Consider the following 24,258-nt stretch of genomic DNA (forward strand, 5'->3'; position numbering starts at 1 on the left):
ATCACCATCAAACGAATACAATTCCATGATGGAGAAAGCATGTCTTTTTTTTTTTTCATGGAAAAAGCAGACTGCATATAGATTTGAACATGCTGAATCTCAGTGAAAGGCATTTTGAAATATCGGTCCAGAATCTAGCAAAGATTCAAACTGGGGGTTCGTCAGTCTGTATGCAGTGGACAAAGACGTAGAATCCAACCTCCACCCCTCCATGATCCACTGAGATTCTCCCCATCCACCTTCATTTTTCCCTTTAAAAACTGCCGTGGCTGAGCAGAATCTTCAGGGTTGGTCTTAGAACATGAGACTCCCTTCTCCCCAGCTTGCTAGTTTTTCTGATTAAAGCAGCTTTCCTTTTACTGACACTTGCCTCTTGAATGACTGACTTTTGAGTGGTGAGCATCTGAACCTTAGTTCAGTAACAGGCATAGCAATAGAAATACCAGAAATGACCTGTAACACTCCATGAAATGAAAATGTGCTATGAAGATCACTAGCAACCATGAAAGCGCCTGATATTTTTTGGCTAGATGTCTTCAATTTGAAGTGGATACTAGTGATTTAAAAAAAAAAAAGAAAGAAAATGAGGGGGGAGGAGTGGTGCTGGATAAACAAAGCACACCCTTCACTCACTGTCGTTTCCAGAGCCAACCACTTACAATATTAAATGGAATTATTAAGGTATATTGACGGAACATCTAATATGAACTCAATACTACCAATGTCTGTGTAAAATCACGTGTCTCAGAATTCTAAAACGTGTCTAGAAGTCTTTTGCTCCTTTCAGTATTCAAACAGGTATTTTCTTCCTCTTATATATAATTGTAGCCTAGTGAGACCAGCTGGGCGTGGAAGGAGTGGTAGAGAACTCCCAAACAGGCACCACTCAGAAATTCCCAGCTGGGATGGGGCTTACCCTTTGGACAGCAAGCCCAGACATCGCCCGGACCCTGCAGTTTCTGCACTCAGCTTTGTCAGATGGGAAAAGCCAATCTGCAGATCTGACTAATATTTTTTCAAGAAATCCTAGGGAAACAAGCAAAATTTCCAAAAAAAATCATGCTTTTGAGAAAAGTCATGCTTTTCAGAAAAAAAAAAAAGGCATTTTGAAGTGTTTTTTTTTTTAAGTGTAGCTATAGAAATTAAAATAACATAACAAAAATCATCTAGAGACTCAAGCAGTTTGCCAGTAATGGAATGAAGGGGCCTACCCTCCTCAAGCCTGATTTATTCATCTTCCAAAGAAACCAGATTAAAACGAAAACATCTCAAAGCGGGTGGATTACATCATTTTATCACTGACAAGACTTGAGGAAACAAGCATCCTGGTTATCTTTCTCATCAGATTTTTCCTATTACTACTTTTCTACCATTTTGTTCTTCTTTAGCTCTTTCTATCCTCCCTTCATCTTACTTAAAAAAATCTTTACATTCAATTGAGAGTTTTGCCAGAGGTGTTTGTCATGTACACCCACTTTCAAACAGATGATTTTTTGGTAAATGGTGACACAGAAGAGAGAGTCCCATAAAATTAAGCACTTGGACAGAAAGCAGGAGAGTTGCTACCAGGAGAGGGGGATGGTATGTGACTGTCTAGGGGGTAGAGGTTTCTATTTGGGATGAGTAGGTTCCACAAATGGGTAGGGATGACAGTTGTGTGTGTTAGTCGCTCAGTCATTTCTGACTCTGCGATCCCCTGGACTGTACCCCACCAGGCTCCTCTGTCCCTGGAATTTTCCAGGCAAGAATACCGGAGTGGTTGCCATTCCTTTCTCCAGGGGATCTTCCTGACCCAGGGATTGAACCTGCATCTCCTGCATTGCAGGCAGATTCTTTACCACCTGAGCCACTAGGGACTATAAATATAAACACTGCTCATTGTACACTTAAAAATGGTTGAAATGGTAAATCCGTTATACATATATTTTACCACAGTAAAAACTTTTTAAAAGACGAAAAAAAAAAGTACAAGCAGCACACCATCTTTCAGACATGACCAATTTATTCAGAAAATTCAAATTTCAGTTTGGCAAAGTATATCCAGGGGCAGAGTTTGGGATAATCATTTCATTCAGAGGCAGCTACATTTTCTAGAGCTAACTGGCCATGGGGTAGTATTGGAAGGCAAGAAAACAAAACTTTAAAAAATAACTTAGGGTGTGTGGGTGATAAACACAAATATCTGCAGAGGAAACCAACCAAACAAGCAGCTTACACCACTGAGGCATGAGAAAACACTGATGCTGCCTTTATTCCATTTAGTTTGACACACATGAAGCACCTAATTTTTTCCAGATACTGGACTAGCTGCTGGGTCAAGGTGGAAATACAAAAATCATTAAGATGTAATCCCTGTTCTCAAAAAGTTTACAACAACCCATGTAAAAATGAGGGCAACAAGGGAGGTACCAGAAAACTGCTCAAAAAAACTGGAAGGAGGGCTTCCCTCTACTTCTCAGTAGAGGCTGCAGCCGGGACCCTCTTTAATTAGGGGACATGGGTGAGGCAGGGGTTGCATGCTGAGTAAGGAGAACTCTGGTGTTGAAGCATGCCTTGGCAACAGGAATGGTCTCGCTCCTCCACAGCCTTCCATGTGTGAGGGAATGCTATGCTATGCTAAGTCACTTCAGTCGTGTCCGACTCTGTGCAACCCCATAGACGGCAGCCCACCAGGCTCCCCAGGGGTATTCAAAGGTAGGCAGTTTTATTTTAACCCCTCTCATCACTAGCCCCCTATAAAAGATTGATAAGGAAGTGAAAAATTATTAACAAAAAAAAAAACATCCAATTTGGAAGAGGCAGAATATAGACAAGATATAGCATTTCATTGTTTTAATGTAAACTCAACTGCTTATCCAGTAACTTAAGTAAAACCATTGAAAGGGGGAAAAAAATCCCTCTGGCAGCACCACAGTTCATTACGGCAGAATGCTGTCTCTCCTGGTAAGACTATGAAGCTAGCTTTGGCTACTGCCAACAGTGGATGCAAGAGTACAAGGGACACTGAAATCCATATTTTACACATAAATTAACATCAATAAACAATTCCACTGTAACTGAACACAGATGATGAAGACAGCTTGGAAGAGATAATTTGGGAAGAGAGGTGAAGTCTCTGAAGGCTAACTGATCTAAAAATGACTTGGGATGTTGTATCTCCTACTTAATACAAGAGGAGCAAGTGAATAACAGTCAACTATGTATATAACATACATCCCCAAAAGACTTCTAACACAACATACTACTAACCGAACATCACAGTTTCTGCTTTTGCAATTTACACAAATTACCTGAATGTTAATACTTTAGGGAACCCTTACAAACACAGTGTACAAGTTATGATATTATGCATCACCCTTAACTTATGAAAGTTTGATTTACATTATCTCAAAGGAAAACTAGTATTTATAAATCTCATTTTCCCACATAATTCATTACTCATTTTAAAAAATAATTTTAAAAAAAAGTGGCTTTCCTGTGTCTTTATCAATGGTAAATTAGAATGCAAACACCTGCCTGGCTTTGATAAAATTAAAAACAAACAAACAAGAAAACAAGTTTTATGACCAGCACCTCATAAAACCAAAAACCTCCTTTAGAAGTATAAAGTTCAATTCTTCTTGCCTTCTTAGTAAATGTTAATCCAAACCCTCCCCAATCTAGGAACTGTTCTGGTTGGTTACATCACAAACATACAGTATTTTTTAACATTAAGAAATTTCTGATGTGGTATGAAAAATAAACAGCTAGCTTTTAAAACCAAAGTGACTCAGAGTTCTAGAACAAATATAATAGCACACTAAAATAGTTTAAAAGTAAAATTAAAAATCAAAATCTATCATGGTCTTATTAATTCAAATTAAAAACCAAAGGATTATGTATCATTTCAGACATATACATCAAGATGCCAGTTCTTATAAAAAAGTACTTCAGTTGTAAATGCTAGATTATGTAAAAATAATTTTATATTAATTTTATTCAACTTTAATGATTTTCCCCAACTCTAATATTAAAAACATGAAAAGAACTTAAATTTCAATGGCAAAAGTTACTGTTTTCCCCATCTACTAAAAAAAATTTTTTGTTTTCCCTTATTAACATACAATGCCCTATTGTTAAGGCACAACTTTTTTTAGAATAAAAATGAAACCATCAATTTATTTTACACAACAGTTACAAGGCAGACGTTTTTAGGCATATGCTAAAAACAAATAAGTCTTAAACCAAATCACTGCTTCTATTCACAAGCAATCGACACAGCCAAGGTGAGTGAGTGGTTGTGGCTAGATTCTAAACCGTTCCCGTTTTAAACCTGCTTAAGATTGTCTCCAGAAAGCCATTTTCAAGCTGTCATCAAGGAGAGGCCAGTTGGGTACTTTCTTTTCTGAGGAATAGGGAGGGAGTGGCACGCCAGCTTTCTTTACTTACGTTGGGCAATGGGAGACAGTCATCACCTGCAAAGCCTGAGTCAAATCCAATTTCTGAATTAAACACCCTGAGAGAGGGCAAGGAAGGGCTTGCCTGGCGTCCCCCTTCCCCCAGGCCTTTCCTCCTCCCACTCTTTCCTCAGCCACCGCCCCGACTCAATTTGTACAATATTCAAAGGAAGCACCCAGAAACAGGAAGAATCTGCACAACTGCTACTTAAAGCACACAAACCACATGAAGCTTGTCACTTCATTATCCCGCCATACATAACTCAGTATTTAGAATCAAAGAAAAACACTAAAATTGGGGAAAGGGGACAACTGAATAACAAAGATAAATAGGACCCGTCTCGTAGGTCCTTACAATCCCAACTGAAGTAGGAATCAATTATGAAAACTAATAGAGATAGCAAGCTTTCTCCAGCAGGCAGTGCGCTTGTATTTTCTGCACGTTCATTCTTTGAAGGATGGGTCAGAAAGGCTTATGACAGAAGCCTTGGGTTATTCTTGACAGTTACTCTGTGGTTTTAAAGGTGACTTTCCTTTACTTTCTGAGGAGTCTTTGAAAAGTAATAGTCAACTTGGGCTCTGTCAGTATTAATCTCCCCCACTGGAATTCTAGTCTCAGTTCTGCCCTAAGATTTCAGCAGCCAATCACAAAGACACAGGTCTATGAGAGAATTCCAGGGTTAAGTGTTGGGGAAGGGTATATTGGTTAACAAAGAGAAGCAGAAATAAGTTAACATATATTAACAAGTTAGGGAGACATGGAACAAGGTGGAAAGAGGGGCAGAGGAAGGGGACAGCTGATGGATCCTAAGGTGCTACTTTTACTAACTGATGCATAAAACTCAATTTTAATGGAAAACTGTCCTCTAAATAAGGGCAAAGACAAGGGAAAGGGACATCAGGTATTGGGTAGGTGAGAGTCACTAAGAGTAAACATTTTAGAAATACTTGTATTTATGGGAGATATCATCTGTCTCACACAAGAAGGTGTTTCTCACTGGTGTGTCCTGGCACAATGTCCTACATAAATAAAATAAATACTGTTCTTTGAATTTATATTAGTTCTGTAATGTATACTGACTTTTAGAAACAAACTGTTTTAAAATGAGCTTCTTATAAAAGCACTTAAAACGATTAGTACTATGCTATACTCAAGAAATCGCAAAAATAATGCATTTGTCAGCCAGTATCCTAATTTTTGCACATGACACAAGCTCTCCACAAAGTCATTATCTACGTGTGGCTTAATAAAATTAAAAACTAAAGCCAAAACACCATGCCTGCTAATATGAACTAGTCCCATTTCCTAATATGCTAGTCTCTTTCCCCGAAGTTTGACACACCACAATTAGAACAGACACTTACACCACAGGACTCTGGAAATGGCATATGCTTCTGCCATCTCTCCTGAGGAAAAAGATTCCCTCATCTCATTGCAAAGTAAAAAGATGAAGCCTCTAACACTTGGCTCAGAATTCCTAAAAGTCCTGGTGAAACACCAGGTATTTCAACTACTAAAACTTGGAATGAATTCTGATGAATAAAACCCTAGCTATTGAGGCTCACTGCCCTGCAGGACTGGTGACCGGTTGCTGGAAACTGGGTAAAGGTAATGTGTGTATCACACTTGGGCCAATTCCCCAACGAGGACCAAGGACCTCAGATGGCGTGATCTGCAAGCCTAAAGTTAAAGTTGTAAGCACATTCCACCAGGTGAGGACGCCTGCCCTTCCTTTGGTCAACTTTATCTCCAAGACAAGAAAATAAACAGAAAATTGACCAAGCATTAAAAACTGATCTAGGGTTAAAGAGAGAGAGAGAGACAAGAAGAAAAAAGGAAACCATGAAACCCTAAGAAATCCCTCTCCTTATCAGTGTGTTATGGAACAAAATTGTGGCAAGGTCATGTGAAATGACGGTACTGTTGAACTGAAGTTTCTGATCGCACTGAGAGAAATCAGACATCCCAATGAGAGACGGCTCACAAAACAAAGCTTGAATTACACTGACACTGAAAATATGTCATAACCTTTTTCAACCAGATTGTGCACACCTGAATAGGAAAAAAAATTCATCAAAAAGTACGTTCAATCTTCATTTTTTTAACCCAAAGAGAAAATACAAAGTATCTTAGGTTAATACTTTGAGAGCTTGGTTAGATCAGATCCATTTATTAATGGCAAAAGCCACCTTAACTCACTCTTGATAAAGAGGGAATCCCTACAGACATGGCAAATTTTTTTAAAAGTACTAAAACAAGGTTTTTAAAAATAATGAAGGCTAGTTCAATTCATGTAACTTCAAATAACTTTCAGTTAATAACAGAATAACATTATATTTTTATAATGCCTTATAGCATATTTTACCCCTAATGAGAAAAAGTACCAAAATTCTAACGTTAAGCCCTGAAATCTTAATACAAACCTTAGAAGTTAAAGATTAAATTTGGGTCAGGAGGGAAAGGACAGAACCATGCACCATCCACAGGGCAAGTGAAACTGATTAGCAAGATGGCAGAAATGTTGAACCCATAGGTACAAACACATGTCTCTTTATAAAAACAAACCAAAACGAAACAATACACACACACACAGAAATTACAATGCAACCGTCATATATCCATATTCTCTACTAGCTGGTGAAACTGTTATTAAAATTTCAAAGAAAAAAAAACAATTTGAGCTTTTTCTATTTTAATCCATAAGAAATATTCATTAACAGAGAATCTGTTGCATATTAATGAATCTGCAGCTTCTTGTGCTTTCTATCTGAATTAGGGGTAAAAATCCCCAATTATTTTATTTTCAATGAGATATAACTGTATAGTAGTATTAAACACCTACACAAAACAATCCTTTCTTCAGCCCAATTCTATATGAAAGTATTAACAAACTGAAGATTCATGATATTGTGTGAAAATGGTGACTCATAACAATGTAGACTCAGCTATAGATTTTAATTCACAAATATATATATATGCGCCTTGTGTATGACAACCGTACGAAAATAGTCTCAAAAATAAAGACAATACTTGAGACATGAAGCAACCCATTCTCCCTGACCCTGCATCCTATTACAGGGAAAAGAAGTCTCAGATGCTTCATAAATACTTTAAAAAGTTCGGGATGGCCTAAACCATGCATAGTCTCCACCGCCGCTTTGAAGCCTCAGCACGTCAGGCCGACCGTTCAGCTCTGGTGGGGCTGTGACCTGTCATCAAGCTTGGCTTACTTATGTCCCGTCTTCTCCAGATCCGGGAGCTTTCTGACCAGAGCCTGATGGTTCATCCTGATGCTGGCCAGGAGCCCCCCTTCAATGCCGTCGGAACCAGTGTAGCTAATTTCTTCACCACTCAGGGTGGTCATGTGCCCCCCGAGGGCTTTCAAGATGGCGTTGCCAGCACAGATATCCCACTTTTTGATGTATGTCACATGGATATATAGATCAGCTTTTTCTTGACTCTTATCAGGCACATCCAAGAGTGCTAAAACTTTATAACCTGCAAGATAAACACAGGATTTAGGTTATTATCTGGAAGAGAGGAAGAAAGGAGCGTACTGTCTTGGGGATGTTGTTGACACCAGCATGGGGTATGCAGGCGCTCTCTACACTATCTCTGCAACTGCTAAATCTAAACTTATTTTTAAAAGGAGGGAGGAGGGTTCAGGATGGGGAGCACATGTATACCTGTGATGGATTCATTTTGATATTTGGCAAAGCTAATACAATTATGTAAAGTTTAAAAATAAAATAAAATTTAAAAAAAATAAAAAGAAAATATAACAAACAAACAAACAAAAAAAAAGAATAAAAGTAGTTTTTTTAATGTCACAGTACAGATGTTAAACCCAAATGAGCAAAACAATACTGCAATGTGTTCAAAGTAGTTTATTAAGCTATTCTCAAGTATAAATAAACATATGCCTATAATTTTTTAAATTTAAATCTACTTTGTGGTTGTCTTCTGAGAGGTGATACCTTCAATATGAATTGTTTGCTATGGACTATACACTGAAGCTAAACACCCCCAGGAGTCCCTTGAGTGTCTAGGAAGAATGGATTGGAAAGGAGAAAGCACAAGATAATGTTATTACCCTAAGTCTTTTGCGTAATGATGCAAAATTTTAAAAATAAAATAATAAAACAAACCCAGAAGAAACTGGGTCAAAAACCTATTTTATCCTATTCCTATTGGGAATTCTGCATATCACCTTTCCTGATCAACCTGACAGCCTATAAAAAAAAAACAATGAAACCATGTTAACAAAGACATGTATAGGTCAGCAGTAAACTAAAACTGTTAGGCTTAAAAGTTAAAAGCATTACTTTTCTATTACTGTGTTGAAAAAGGTTTTCAAACACAAATGTTTCCTACTATGCTTCACAATTTATTTGAATTAAAACACTTCTGTCATAGCAAACAGCATTCAAAACAGAGTGGGCTAAATCCAGGTATGGCCTGGTTTCACACAGCCCTCAAGCTATGGGTGTTTTCTGTATTTTTAAAGAGTGGCTAAAAAAAAAATCTAGTAACAGCAGCCATTAGCCGTTCTAATAACATTTAACGATGGTTCCTGCCAGCCCCTGCTAAATACAGGGTTGTGATGGCTGGATCCTTCTTTCTCCCCTTGCGATGGTTACAGCTACACTAACAGCACAATCACTTCAAAGTCAGATCACATACAACAACCACCGATGTCAGGAAGAGATGTGCATATAATCCAGGATCAGAAACCACTGCTGTGAGACTGTTTCCGTTGTGAGACTGTCTGTACCCAGGAGGCAGGTGTGCCTGAAATCCCGCTCTCGAAATAACCAAGTAGGAGACCAGGCCTGTCCTAAAAGCCCCAGTGTCCACTCCCACTTCTTCCCAAGGACCGGATACCAATGAGCCTCCTGACATGGGCGTGGCCACGCAGGGCACAGTGTAGGCCCCACACAGAGCAGGAACATACCAGCACCGCCCGCTGGGATGATTGTAGTCTGGTTTCCGAAAGTCTGAAGAGCAACCTGTTTGACCATTCCTGAATGCGAGCGAGACACGACAATCCTTGGGGTCTTCTCATTGTAAGAAGTGCGGGCTTTCACATTTGATCCACCGTCTACCATCGCCCAGGCTGGAAAGCAAATGTAATAGCCAATAATGGCACCAAGGCTTTTTTAAAACCAACATACCAGGAGTGACTGGAAAATACTTCTTCCCAAGAATTCTTTTATCTCCAAACAGGGAGCTTTGGTTTTTGGAGTACAAGGGTCATATGTTTATTTTTCACAACAGGCCATATTCAAAACTACAAGGGACGATGGAACCCTGCCCAGCCAGAAAAGTGACTAGTGGGTCCTTGTTGAGGAACATCCTGGCTCCAGAGCTCCCTGCAGGGCCACTGTGGGGTCTTCACTGGACCACACTGAAACTCAACTTCCCCACCTCCTGCCCTCCCTCTCACAAATCTGACTCCAAGAGCTTTCTCCAGTAAACATCCTGCAGATAATAATCACAAGAAAATAATAATCAGAATAACCCAAAGGGCAGGATCTTCTCTGATAAGTGAGTGACCTGATCTCAACGAGTCAATGCCATGGGGAAAGGGGGGCCTGGAGGCTGATCTAATATAAGTGACCTAACAACCAAAAGAAATGCTTGTCACTTGACTGGACTGTGGTCTCAGTTAATAGGTTGTAAAATCCACTTCTTGAACAACTGGGGGAAATGTGACTATTGGATACAATTGTTAATTTTATTACTAACAGTACTGTTCTTATTTAGAAATATGTTCTTTTTAGAGATGAATACTGAAATATATGGGGTAGAAGGTCATGATCTTTGTGATTATCTCTAAAATACATAGAAAATAAATGAATGAATAAATAAAAGCAAATATATAAAAATATCAACTGTTAAATCTAAAGTACATGAAAAGTCATTATCACTTTTTGAAATTATTCGTAATAAAAGTGAAATACGAAAAGAGAAACAAAAAAATCCTCTAAATTCTTTTTAGAAATGATCAAAAAACACAGGATTGTATCAAGAAGTGAATTTGCAATGCTGTATCTCTAGAGGTCAGTATTGTGTAAGAGAATAAAGAGTACATCTCAGTAGATATTTTAGTAGAATAATTTTAGATAAGAATTACTAATTTAATATTAAAAATATATATTTCAGACCACATAAACTCAATGCATTCAATCATAACATTTATATGGACAAAATTATTTCAAACACCTTAAAACACAGTTAGGTATTTAAATAAACACGTGTGAATGATGATGATAAGGTAGTAGTGATAAGCTAAAACAACAGTTAACAGAATGTGTTCAACACTCCATCTATAAGAAGCCAAACAGAAAGTCCGTTAGGAAATAACAAATGGTTGGTACTTTGCTCCACAGACTTCAGGCACTACAACTTCTTTCTACTAGCTACAGATTTCCACAGAGTGGATGGACTGCGTCCACATTTATACAGAACTTCAGTAAAACATGTACTATTTAAGCATCTCTTGCTTCTAAGAATGTCACTCAGTGAATTAATTCTAATTAAATCTGGTAAGATTTTGATCAGCTCTGTTCTAACTGCTGCCAGCAATAATAATACCTAGCTTCCACTATAGTCAAGTATAGCTACATTCTAGTAAATACGTAATACTTGGCAGTTTGTACTCTGCAACATCAATATGCAGTCTGGATCTGAACATCACTCCCCAAAACAAATCTTCGATCCAGGAAAGGAAGGTCACTCATACCTAATTAAGAGCATATTGATTCCTTTGCAATGTTTGCTGACTAGTAAAAGCACCTTATATTACTAAGCCTATGGTTGGGCGGGGGGGTGGGGCGTAGATTATATATTTTGATGGAATAAAGGTTTTTTAAAAATGGACATTTTATTATCCCCATTCTCCCTCCTAACATGAACAGATATGGAAACCAGGACCTATCTACCTCTCTGGTATCAACTTGCTCTGCATTTTCTTTATTGTAGTTCTAATTCTCTTTGGGCTAAGGCCACTTCACAGCAGATCCCAGAATGCACACGACCTCACGTGGAAGAGCCCCAAGACCGTATCCCCAGCAACAGCATGATGGAAACAGAGAGGACCGCAGCTGCTGGGCATCCACGCCCAACTGCATTCCCTACACACTAAGGATCACTTGTCTTCATATAACAGTTTCCATCCTCTAAACAAGTTCAGAAAGCTATGCTTTGTCATACATTACTAGCACCAACACTAAAATCCTCACTGTATCCAGTGAAGGGAGAGGTGGGGCTGACTCTAATAATTGTTGAATCACAGCTGAAATTTCCACAGGACCATAAATAATACAGGAAATGATTCAATAACATTAACTTTTGGAAACTTTAGCATATTTCTTACCTGTATATTCAGAAAATGGTTTATGTATTACTCCTAGCACAGGTTTACCATTTACAGCCACACACACCATAGTAGTAACATACTTCCGAAGATCCTCTACAAGAAAAAAAAAAACAACAATCCAATAACAACAATTATTAAAATGTTGGGATTAAATATGAAAATTGAGTCTCAAGCACTCAAAAAAGACCCTGTACAAGGGGTGTACTCACTAAGTATTGTCACCATTATATCAGCACATCAGTTTCAGTCCAGGAAAAAACACTTGTAAAGGAACCTCTCAACAGTCCATGTTTCTATTATCTATTTCTGCAAACTTCTGTTTTAGAATTTGTTACTACTAGATACACACATCTAGTGCCTTCTCCCTGTTCTCCAAATAGTTATCTGCTGAGTGTCTATTTTGGGTCAATTTCTGTGCTTAAGCACAAGAATACAAAGGAGGAAAAAAGAAGAAGCCCCCACACTCAGAGAATGTATCATTTAGTTGGACAAATACATAAGCCACCAATTTTTACATACCAAGAGAATAAAGAAAAGACAGAAATTAGATAGCCTCTGGGTAAGATATAAGGCCTGGAAGAAAATCCACAGAAATAAAATAAGAGCTAGAACTGGATGAGAAGGACAGAAATAGGAGGTGGGGGAAATAACTCTGATTTTGCCACTTACTTTCCCTGGGTGCCTAGGATTTACTATTTTTAATTCTAAGACTGGATGCGTATGCAATAAAATCTAAATTCCCAACATCACAAGGCAATAGTGTATTGTTTATATAAATAAATACCTCAACAATGCACACCTCAATACACAAGTCAATATATAAATAAACACTTCAATAAACAGGTGTCCGATAGAAACCATTTTGTTGTTGTGACTGCCAGAAACTTCCCTTCACTAAAGAATCAGTGACACAGTGAGCCACTGTCACTGAGAAGAGGATGCTATGATACATCAGTCAAAAAAGGTTGACAATAACTAACTGATCCACTCCAGAAGTTTCAGAGCATAGTGCTTTAATCCAACTGGACAAGTTGTGTCCATATGGAAAAAATATTCACCACCAGGAATATACCACCTGCCCTTGTTCTGGTTCTCTAATACATAAAGGCGATATCAAGTCTGAGATCAGTTTTAATTGAAAAGTCACCCGTGTATTCCTGTGTGGCATCCAGTGGGTCAATCCAGACGGTGACGCTCTCTGCCGGCACTTCCTGGGGAGTGGCTATTTCCTTTAGGATGTCCTCAGGAATCTTCCGATCCCACAAGATCACCTCTTGATCAGATGCATCCACATGTTCCTCCGTATTGATCTGCATCAATGGTTGAGAATGGTTGACAGTTTAAAAGGTTTTAAAGAAAAAAAATACTACCTGGAAAAAGCACAATAGAGAAAAACAATTTAGATAAAATCCCCCAAATTGAAAGCAGATAAATTAGCACTTTTATTTCAAGGAAATTCTTTGCCAATGAAAATATATAAGAAATTCCAGATATGTTGTCTTCCAGTGCTTTCCAATTGAATATTCGAACTTAGCTTGTTGTGTAAGCAGGACAGAGAATCTAGAAAAATATAGAAAGAAACTAAGTATCAAAGAAACAAGCTATTTAAAGCTTAAAGATATTTAGGGAAAGAAATACATTAAAAAATGTGACAATGGACTGACAATATTATGGAAAACTGAACACAACAGTTAGAGAAAAGTGATAATGGATTTAAAAATAGGCCTTCAAAACAATGATAAAGACATCAATTCTCCCATCTGCAAATTGTAGATTTAAAGCAACTTCAATCAAAATCCCTAAAGGTTGTTTTTTGTTTTTTTTTTAATCTCTTCTTAGAAATGGAACAAGCCACCTGGGGAAGGATAGAAAAAAAAAAAAGAAAAAATATATATGTATGTAAATGTCATGGTTGGGTGACTTTCCTTGACATATTTTGGCTTTCTCCCCAGCGTCACTGAGGTATAACTGACACAGCTGAATGTATTTAAAGCGTACAGCACGACAAGATGATACACGTGCACATTGTGGAGTAAGTACCACAATTAAGTTAATTAATGTATCTACTACTTCATATATTTCCCTTTTTCTATTTTGTGGTGAAAACACATGAGATCTACTCTCAAAGCAAATTTCATGTATATAACACAGTAATGTAAAACCACAGTCACCTTGCTGTACATTAGATCCTCAGAACTTACTCATCTTAGTTATAAATGAAAGTTCATACACCTGACCAACATCTCACCTTTCACCCCATCCCCTGGAATATGGGAACCACCATTCTACTGTTTCTATAAGTGATACCATATAGTGTTTTTCTTTGTCTGGTACATTTCTCTTAGCACAACACCTTCCAAGTCCATCCATGTTGTCCCAAACGGCAGGATGTCCTTCTGTTTAAAGCCAGAATAACACTCCATTTTACGTGTATCATATTTTAAAAAATTAATTTATACACAGATGGACACTCACCTTGGTCTAGCTAAAGGTCTGTCAATTTTACCTTTTGAAAAAAACCAGAGGTCTGTATTGCTGGGAGTGCTCACAGGCCACTTGTGGGGATTTAGGGGTGGAGGGGGTTGCAGGTAAGGAGTCAGTGGCTATGGCAAGCTTCCCGACAGCATTTATGAAGAGGTTACTAGCAGCGCTCTGGTGAGTTCTGAATCCTGACTTAGGTGCTCCCATGGCTCCTTCCAGCCCTCAGACATGCAGACCACCCCAGTAATCCAGGTGAGGTGAGAAACAAGGAGGCCTCCTCAACAGTTTGCCAGGTGTACATGCACACACTCTTGTGGGTGTAATCACAGTCTGAGGGGGTCTCTCCTGGCACTGAGCTGTATTACCTTGACAGAGGGGCAACGCAAGAAAAGTCAAAATATTCCTCTTACTCTCTTCAATGCATTTTTGGAGTTTTTTTCCCCAGCAGTGTGTTGAAACATCTCTCCTGTACTCCTGGACTTCCATAAAGGAACTCTTGTCCATGGGAGACTGCCAAAATCAATGTTCTATGAGGGAGTGACAGCAGAGAATTCCTCTTCTGCCACCTTGCAGATGTTACCAGAAAGCATTTTGGCTACACAGCTCAGTTCAGTTCAGTTCAGTCGCTCAGTCGTGTCCAACTCTTTGCGACCCCATGAATCGCAGCACTCCAGGCCTCCCTGTCCATCACCAACTACCGGAGTTCACTCAGACTCATGTCCATCGAGTCCGTGATGCCATTCAGCCATCTCATCCTCTGTCATCCCCCTTTCTTCCTGCCCCCAATCCCTCTCAGCATCGGTCTTTTCCAATGAGTCAACTCTTTGCATGAGGTGGCCAAAGTACTGGAATTTCAGCTTTAGCATCGTTCCCTCCAAAGAAATCCCAGGGCTGATCTCCTTCAGAATGGACTGGTTGGATCTCCTTGCAGTCCAAGGAGTCTTCTCCAACACCACAGTTCAAAAGCATCAATTTTTCGGCGCTCAGCTTTCTTCATAGTCCAACTCTCACATCCATACATGACCACTGGAAAAACCACAGCCTTGACTAGATGGACCTTTGTTGGCAAAGTAATGTCTCTGCTTTTCAATATGCCATCTAGGTTGGTCATAACTTTCCTTCCAAGGAGTAAGTGTCTTTTCATTTCATGGCTGCAGTCACCATCTGCAGTGATTTTGGAGCCCACATCTTAATGACAACACTAGGCCACCTTGGATGATGCAAAAACCACAGAATAAACTTAAAACAACAGATGTGACTCTGGGAAAAGAGAATCAGTTCCTGGGTCTTAATCACTACTTTTATTGTTGTTCAGTTCCTCAGTCATGTCCAACTCTTTTCGACCCCATGGACTGCAGCACCCCAGGCTTCCCTGTCCACCATCTCCCGGAACTTGCTCAAACTCATGTCCATTGAGTCAGTGATGCCATCCAACCATTTCATCCTCTGTCAACCCCTTCTCCTCCTGCCTTCAATATTTCCCGGCATCTTGATCACTACAGTTTCACAAAAATAGTAGTGCCAAGTCTGAGTGGCAAGCACTGTGCCTTATGATTAAGATCTCTGCCTAGAGTTCATCAGGTTCTTCATATTCTTTCAACTGACTATGTGCTAAAGTTACAGAAATGTGCTTGACAAAATCTTCACTGAGAGTCAGGTTGGGGAGAAACAAGCAGAGTAAGCAAGTTACCTGACCCACTTTTGCACAAGAGCTATTTGTTACTTGCTACTACCATGACACACCAACAAATTTAAGAAACCACTCCCACCATTGTAAACAGCCTTACCAACTCAAATCCTTTCCATGCTCCACCAGCTAGTTAAGCCCTAGAAATTCTACCTCCCAATTCTAAATAACTGTCATTGTGCTTCCCTGGTGGCTCACATGGTAAAGTGTCTGACAGCAATGCAGGAGACCTGGGTTTGATCCCTGGGTTGGGAAGATCCCCTGGAGAAGGAAATGGCAACCCATTCCAGCATTCTTGCCTGGAGAATCCCACAGACAAAGGACCCGGGTAGTCTATAGTCCATTGGGTCGCAAAGAGTCAGACACAACTGAGTGACTTCACTTTCTTTCTATAGTAAGAAAATTCTAGTTTGAACCCTCTATCTCTCACTTGGATTTCAAAAATAGCCTCGATTGCTCTTGCCTCCAACTGTGCATTCACTGATGCATTCATTCATTCAATAATGATTTAATGACTACATATCCTAAACTGCTTTGGGCAATGGGATATAATAATGAACAAAACAGACCAATTATTGCCTTTAAGAGCCTTTCCTTCTCAACCAGGCAACATGCCATCTTCTTAAATCAGATGGTGTAGCTCCCTGCTAAAACCTTCCAATGACACTCACAATGACCTTTGCATAATGGCTGCCAAGAGCTGCTGACCTGAGTCTGAGGACTGCACAGGAAACACTGACTGAAACCGCCCACTCTGGCCAGACACCAGTATAACCATTTGCATGAGTTATTTTACAACAGTAGGTCCCATGAGGAAGAGGAAAACTGACAAGCCACCACCAACTGAAGAATCTGGGAAAGGTTAAAAGGAAATGCCACATGTCTTACCAACTTCCCAGGATCTTAGGGTCTTGATTTCTTACTCTTCAATTCCCTGGTGAGGGCTAAGACACAGGCAGTAGTGATGAGAGTAGAAAGTGGATGGATTCTTGCTGGAATCCATCTTGGTTGAGTAATACCCGCGGCACCAGGAAGGACCCTGAGCCAGAATGATTGGATGCAGACAATCCAGAAAGTAATCTCATCACTATAAAACCCAAGACTGTGAGCCATGTGGCAGACCAGTACTCCTTAGTTTCTTTACCCTCTTGCTCTCCAGCTGGGCGGCACCCTTCCCAATAAAGTTTCTTGCTTTGTCAGCCAAAAAAAAAACCCAAAAACCAAAAAACACCTTCCAAAGGTTTCTCATTACATAGAGATAAAATCCAGACTCTTAAAAGTACATCCAGGATGATCTGGCTCCAGTACGCTTACTCTATTTGTACCTTATTTACTCCATCCCAAACTCACTTGTCTTCAGGGAACTGCACCTGTACTCTCCTGTTCATACACCCTTCCTCAAACCTCTGCATGGTGGCCTGCCTGCTTGTCATCGTTCAGCTCTGGGCCCACATGAAAGTGCCTCAGAGTGGCCTTCCCTGACGAACACGGCCAGAGCAGGACCCCACCCCACAACGCCAGCACTCTTCCCACGTGATCTTATTTATTCTTTCTTCAATGCCCTTGTTAGCATCTGAAATCAATATATTTGTACATTTGTCATCTACCTTGACCCACTAGAATGTAAGTTCTGTAAGTTTAAGGTCAGCTTCCTTCATTACTACAGCTCTGTTCTCACTTGCCCAAACCAGGGCCTGGCACGGCATAAATACTTCATGATTGACAACACTAGTTTTCATCAATGTAGTTTCATTTCTTCCCTGTTAACACTTTCTACTCAATCTACTCTCATCACCCATTACTTGCTGGGTCTCAGTCTTCACCAGGGAATTGGAGAATAAGAAATCAAGACCCTAAAATACAGTAAATGCCATTCATATGACAGTTCAGTTACTCTGGAGCCAAAGAAACTTTGGGTCAATGCCTTAAGAAGGTAGTATTTACCGTATTTCTCCATAAATCATTACATAAGATATAATGCTTCACACTGTGCTTTCAGTAGGCATTCAACAACTATTTTCTAAATGGATACACAGGGTTCTCCAGCTGTCTTTTTTCTCCTTCCACCCAACAGAAGCCTTTTCCTGTCAACCTTTCAAATATATTCCTACAAATAATTATACATGGTCCTGTGTCTCACACCTTAAAAACAAACATGAAACAAAAAGTCCATAAAACCTGCTCTTGGCTAGAATGGAACACTCTAGCCAAGTTGCTTAGAGCCCAAATTCTTGTCTTTACTTAGTTTCTCTAGTCTCTATTTCCTTACTTCCCATCTTCTTCTGCTTCCTTCCCATCAAGCCACCAAGAGAACTCTCAAAGAATTTACCTATGACCTGCATAGAGAACCATTAGGAGTATGCGGTCTATCATCGCACTGCCTGAGTTCATTCCAGTTCCTCATTTTACCCTGTAGGTGACTTACCTAGACTAGTCACTTCATCTTTCTGAGCTGCAGTTACCTTATTGCTAAACGTGGATGATAAACGTATCTCCCTATTAGGTTTTTTGGGTAATTCAATGAAATACTCGGGGTAGTGCTTAACCCAGAGTAAGCACTTAATAAAAGCCGGCTGCTATTACTCTCACTAAATGACTGTTTTCAGTTTTTTGTGATCCTCGGTCCCCAGGCCCTGATCTTCCCTTTCACACTTCTCAAGTGCGTACTCCTTTTCCAGCAATTACTCCTGTCAAGAGAGAAGAGTCTAGCTCTCATCTCTGAGGTCAAGGATAGTACAGACTCAAGACTCCTACCAGCTAGGAGTATCATGCTTTATCATCAAATAAATCACTGCCAAAAAGTTTTGATAAGTCAAGGACAGGAGCCCCTCAAAAAGAGAGGTCCCTGTACTTTAAATCAAAACTATAAAGCTAAATGTGCTCTGTGGCTGAAAATCCATTCCGAAAAAACTATCTTCAGCCTTCATTTTCATCATTATCCAGAAGGATACAATGAGAGACAGTGCCACATAAATGGCTGCAGTTATTTTTATTTCTACACTGAAATCAGAATTGCCAGTGAGTTTAGGAAGAGGAGAAAGGATGCTCTAAGGACTCTCCCAAGATCCCAAATGAGAAAGGCTGAAGACCAAAGGGAATCAAGAGGTCCTAAGGTCAAACTTTGAGTTTTCTTAGAATGTGCACCGCTTTAGAGTGGGGCTTCTCAACCTGAACACCAACTGAAAATCAGGCCAGATCATTCTTCATGAAGGGGGAATGTCCTGTGCATTCACGAGACTTTACCCTCTAGCTACTAGATGACACCAGAGTGCTGCCTCCCATTGTGACAACCCCAAATCTCCAGACACTGCTACATGTCCCCTTGGGGCAAAAATGTCCCCAGTTCAGAGTAAGTGACACCTGCAGTATCTTGTTACTAAGGAGTGAACAGCAGACAGGAGGGCTCAAGCCTCTGACTCCATTTGTACAGGGCATCAGGATAAAAAGAGGATCTGTGGCTTCTCAATGCTAATTTTCCATAAGGACCTAAACTAAGTGGTATTCAACTTAAGATCTTCACTGAAAAATTTCAGGTGAGGCTTCAAAAATAACTCGACATTTAAGACTGTACTTCTGGGTGTTGAAGGAAGAGAAAGAAGAAAGGAAAGAATCTAGGACTGAGTCACTACCTAGACAGCTACATTTGGCCTCTAGTCTAACATGCTGACAAAAGGAGACAGCTCATCATGATACCATCCTACTCTGATTTCATCTAAATGAACATAACTTCCTCTATTTCAATCACCATCCAAGTAGAACACAAAAGAAGGACCTGCAAACATTCAGTCACAAGAAAACAAAGCTATTTTACATAAAGGCAGACTTCAATATCTGTAAACCCACTCCAGTGTTCTTGCCTGGAGAATTCCAGGGACGGGGGAGCCTGGTGGGCTGCCGTCTATGGGGTCGTATAGAGTCGGACACGACTGAAGTGACTTAGCAGCAGTAACATCTGTAAAAAGCTTAGTTTTTGTGCTTAACAAAATGCAGCTCATCACTCTTGGCAGTAATTCCCTTAGCGCTTGTTAATAAGAGAGAAAACAAATGCAGAATCCTACGGAAGTTACCCACAGAATAAAAGTTTTGGTAGAGGTGGGGTGGGATGGAATTTGTGTTTGAACATATACGTACATATGGCTATACATTTTCAATACTTAAGAATAAGTATTGAAAGTATTTTTGTACTGACCTTTTTAAAAAAAAAAGTCAACTCTACTGTTATATTTCACTATTATTGCTTTCAAATTTTTACAATTTTACATTTTCCCGAGGAGATCATACTTTAGGCTCTAAACAGCCTCCTAAAGGTAGTTCTAAAGGTACTTCATATAAACTGTGAAGCGGAGTGTCATGAGTCTTAGGGCTCCCATTTGGAAGGTGGGCAAAATAAACTTTACTTCTTAAGGCTGCTGTGAGGGCCAAGTCAAGTCTTATGTAGCAAGGACTATACTAGCTAAAATAGTAATCAATACATGATTACTATCACTATTTTAATTACTATCACTAATTACTATCACTATTAATAAACATATTATAACTGTTTACACCAACTTTTCTGAAACTCCTGTTTTCCCCACAAACTCTGAACACCATATGCTTCAGAGAAATGAAAAAGAAATTTTACAAGCACATCTTATATTTAAATACAAACACAAGGTAAGTATCATTTGTGATGGTAAAGCACCAAAGGACAAAAGAAAAACATGAAACATTCTGTTTTGTTGGAGAACTATCATGTCAATTACATCAGGTACCCAGCAGCTCATGATATGAAAGCCAAAGTTCCTTCCCGCTACAAAAAGAAAGTTTAAAAAGGAAAGAAAAAAAAAGATGAAGAAAGAAAGAAAAAGGAATAACAGGAAAGACTGGAGAGAAGGTTACACAAGATAATGCTACAATGACAATACTCTCTTACACGAACAACAGTAAAAGGTCAGCTCTTGCCCCAAAGCGGCGGTTTACATTTCACTGTTTATCTAATTAATGAAATTCAACTGCAAATAATTTTTCTTCCTCATCGGCAAAACCCACTGTTAGGTGAGTTAACACATACACTTAGGAAGTACCACCACACTATGTGAGCTCTTCCTCTGGACTGTAATACTAAAAGTTTTATGCATTCAGCAGCAGCTGCACTGAAATGATGAAGTTTAAAGGTATTAACAAATTCGAAATGTCTGGATTTCCCTAAGAAAATGTCAATTTCTTCCCCCAGAAACGTTCTTCAATTCTCATTCTTTGGAGTAAATATGGGCTAGAAGGGTGAAGTCAGGTTGCTGGGAATCATACTCCCAAACACTTCCTTTAAGGGCCCCTCAAATATATGCCATCAAGACGGTCCTGATGAGTCCACAGCTAAGGTAAACCGTGGTCACACTAGTCACAAATGCCCTGCATACTAACAGCTCTGCAGCAAGACAGATGTCTACAGTTCCCAGTCTTCAGCTGGCTCCTGGCAGGTCCACCAGGAAACGTGTATCGACCCTTCCAACAACTAAAAGCAAGAAAGATTGAGGGCCTCGGTGATTCTAGTCCTGCTGCTGCTGCTGCTGCTGCTGCTAAGTCGCTTCAGTCGTGTCCGACTCTGTGCGACCCCACAGACGGCAGCCCACCAGGCTCCCCCGTCCCTGGGATTCTCCAGGCAAGAACACTGGAGTGGGTTGCCATTTCCTTACCCTTTCATTTTACAGAAGAGCCGGTGGCAGGGAGTGAAGTTAACTTTCTCAGACTTCGAATACCAGGGATACCACACCCCAGAGCTCCAGATCCCCGGTGCCCAGCGGACGCGCACACCAGGGGAGGAGCCAGAAGGGCCGAGTCGACGACCCGTGACCTCCCCCAGCTCTTCCACCAACTTTCAGTGTGACCTTGAGCACCTCAACTTGTGGGTCTCCATCCCCAGATCCGCCCAATCGGAGACAGAGCCCGACCGCCCCGGGCTGTCGGAGAAGTCCAGGCGTCCCGGCCTGCGCCCACCCGGCCCGCACGGAGCCCACCTGCACGCTGGGGAAGGCGGTCTTGAGTAGGTAGAACATCTTGCGGTTGGACAACACGTCTCCACTGGTCATCTTGTCGTCCGCTCCCTCGCGCGTCTTCCCCTTGGACTTCTCGTGGAGGACGTTGCTCTCGCGTACGCGCCGCACCTCCTCGCCGCCGCGCACGGCCGCCAGCACCGACACGGCCAGCATCTCGCGCAGGTCCACCGTGCCCCCGTCGGCCGAGGCCACGGGCCCCGCCGCCCCGCCGCCCGGCTCGCCGCCCAGGCCAAAGAGGCTGAAGCGGCCGGCCAGGAAGCCTGAATAGAGGTGGTAGAGCACGCCGAGCCCCAGCAGGCAGAACACGGCCACCCCCAGCGGGGACAGGCGGATGCCCATGGGGGCCATGGCGGGAGGCCGGGCGCTCGGGGCGGTGGCCCTCACAGGCCTCCCCGCGCTCCCGAACCGGGCGCTGCGCGGTCTATACCGGCGCCAGCTCCCCGGCGCCCGCACGCCCCATTGCTCCCTCCCGGGAAAGACCAAGCCGCGCTGAGAAGCCCCCCGCGGCCGTTCCGAGCTCCCGACTCCCCCGGGGCAGCGCGCTCCCCGCTGCTGAGCCGGCCGGCGGGTCTAGGTTCCACGTTAGCCAACGGCCGGGAGGTGAAAGGGGAGCGTGGGTGTGTATCCGGGTTACGCGAGGGGGGGCGGGGCGAGTCAGGCTCCTCCCTCGGGGGGCGGGGCGGCCGGCCGGGTGACTGGGAGGCGCTGAAGTGCTCCGCCTGCGTTGCTGTGGTCGGTCGGCGGTGTTTGGGTTTTCAAATCACTTCGGGGATGTGGCGGAATTACTTCCCAAGCACAGAAGGATGCCGAGTGCCTTGTGGAAATTCAAATTAAATCTCTCTTTGAACGACACTGTATGGCCGAAATAGAGTCCTAGGGACAGTCTAAACTTCCCATCACTCTGATTATTGAGGAAAAGGGGACAAAACGAGGCGTTTAAAATCTATGCCTTTTTCGTCGACGCTTGTGCGGAGCCTGTAGCTTTAAGTCGCCTCTCGGCGCTCTTACTGGCTGAGCTGAGAATTGGGCGGGGATGAGAGGAAGTTTATTTGACTTTATTCTGTTGGCACCCCTGTCTGAACGCATATGCATTTATGTCTGTCTGTAGGTGTAGATTTTCCCCTGTACCTTCACCTGCCAGAATGAGCCATCCTTTATGCAGGTGAAGAACTTGCCTTGGTTCTGGGCTTTCACTATTTGAGAATACACTCCCGGCTTCCCTCATGGCCAAGTCCACTTTACCCACACCTTCCTCCCAAAGGCTGAGAGGGGAGAGAAATTGCCCGCGAGACTCCACTTGATGTAAAGATTTTCCCAGGATGGTCAGTCTACAATATGTAATCTTTGAATCAATGTAAGCCCTTCATATGTACTTACAGAAGCGTTTAAAAGGAGTGACTGCCTTCTGCTATGCTAGGGATTTTAGCCATAATAAGTGTTCACTAAATTTAAATAAGTATTATAATAAGCATTAATGTTTATCTTCCATCCTAACAGTGAACATTAACATGAGCAGTACTATTATAAATGTTAGAATATTTATTTAAAATCAACTTAAAATGTAGCCAGTTTTACTGTTTATAGCCAAAAGTCATTGGGTTTAAATGAGCTTGAATATTAACGACCTTAAAAACTGCAGGTATACAGAATGAATTATGAACATCAGTTGTTGGGCAAGTCATTAGAGACAGGCAGACTTTTACACTTCCTTAGAGTTTAGGGTTGGAGAAGGCAATGGCAGCCCACTCCAGTACTCTTGCCTGGAAAATCCCATGGGCGGAGGAACCTGGTAGGCTGCAGTCTATGGGGTCGCACAGAGTCGGACACGACAGAGCGACTTCACTTTCACTTTTCACTTTCATACATTGGAGAAGGAAATGGCAACCCACTCCAGTGTTCTTGCCTGGAGAATCCCAGGGACGGGGGAGCCTGGTGGGCTGCCGTCTATGGGGTCGCACAGAGTCGGACACGACTGAAGCGACTTGGCAGCAGCAGCAGCAGAGTTTAGGGTACCTGTAGAATTTGCATGTGGTTAATACAGATACAGTAAAGGAAGATCATAGATTGGTTTCCTTGCTAAAAAATAATCACAGCACAAAATAAGGTACAAATACAAATCAGTGTAGTAACAGTCCGTGGAGTGCTGACAGCACCAAATCTCAAGGAACTGGCACTGTCCTGGTCAGCTTTGGAGAGCAACTTCACTATTAAGCAAAGCTGCTTTCCAAAGAAATCTG

General features: G+C 41.3%; 1 protein-coding gene across 1 annotated transcript; it reads right to left on the reverse strand.

Annotated features, from left to right (window-relative positions):
* Positions 1-1,984: 1,984 nt before the first annotated feature.
* BPNT2 (3'(2'), 5'-bisphosphate nucleotidase 2) lies at positions 1,985-22,627 on the reverse strand. Its single transcript, XM_070802559.1, has 5 exons — positions 21,983-22,627; positions 12,966-13,128; positions 11,816-11,911; positions 9,392-9,553; positions 1,985-7,935 (listed from the first exon to the last, which is right to left on the reverse strand). Exons 1-5 carry the CDS (start codon positions 22,367-22,369, stop codon positions 7,664-7,666), a joined length of 1,080 nt encoding a protein of 359 aa, XP_070658660.1. The 5' UTR covers positions 22,370-22,627; the 3' UTR covers positions 1,985-7,663.
* Between the last annotated feature and the right edge of the window lie 1,631 nt (positions 22,628-24,258).

The sequence above is a fragment of the Bos indicus genome, chromosome 14 (genome assembly GCF_029378745.1).
Source record: "Bos indicus isolate NIAB-ARS_2022 breed Sahiwal x Tharparkar chromosome 14, NIAB-ARS_B.indTharparkar_mat_pri_1.0, whole genome shotgun sequence".
NCBI lineage: Eukaryota > Metazoa > Chordata > Mammalia > Artiodactyla > Bovidae > Bos > Bos indicus.

What these genes read in the sequence shown, in the direction of transcription:
- BPNT2 (XM_070802559.1), bottom strand. Translation starts at nt 22,369, where the DNA reads ATGGCCCCCATGGGCATCCGCCTGTCCCCGCTGGGGGTGGCCGTGTTC. An exon ending in TGCCACACAGGAATACACGG is followed by an intron (nt 11,912 to 12,965) that starts GTGACTTTTCAA and finishes TTTTTCTTGTAG; the next exon opens with AGGATCTTCGGAAGTATGTT. An exon ending in CATCCCAGCGGGCGGTGCTG is followed by an intron (nt 7,936 to 9,391) that starts GTATGTTCCTGC and finishes TTTATCTTGCAG; the next exon opens with GTTATAAAGTTTTAGCACTC.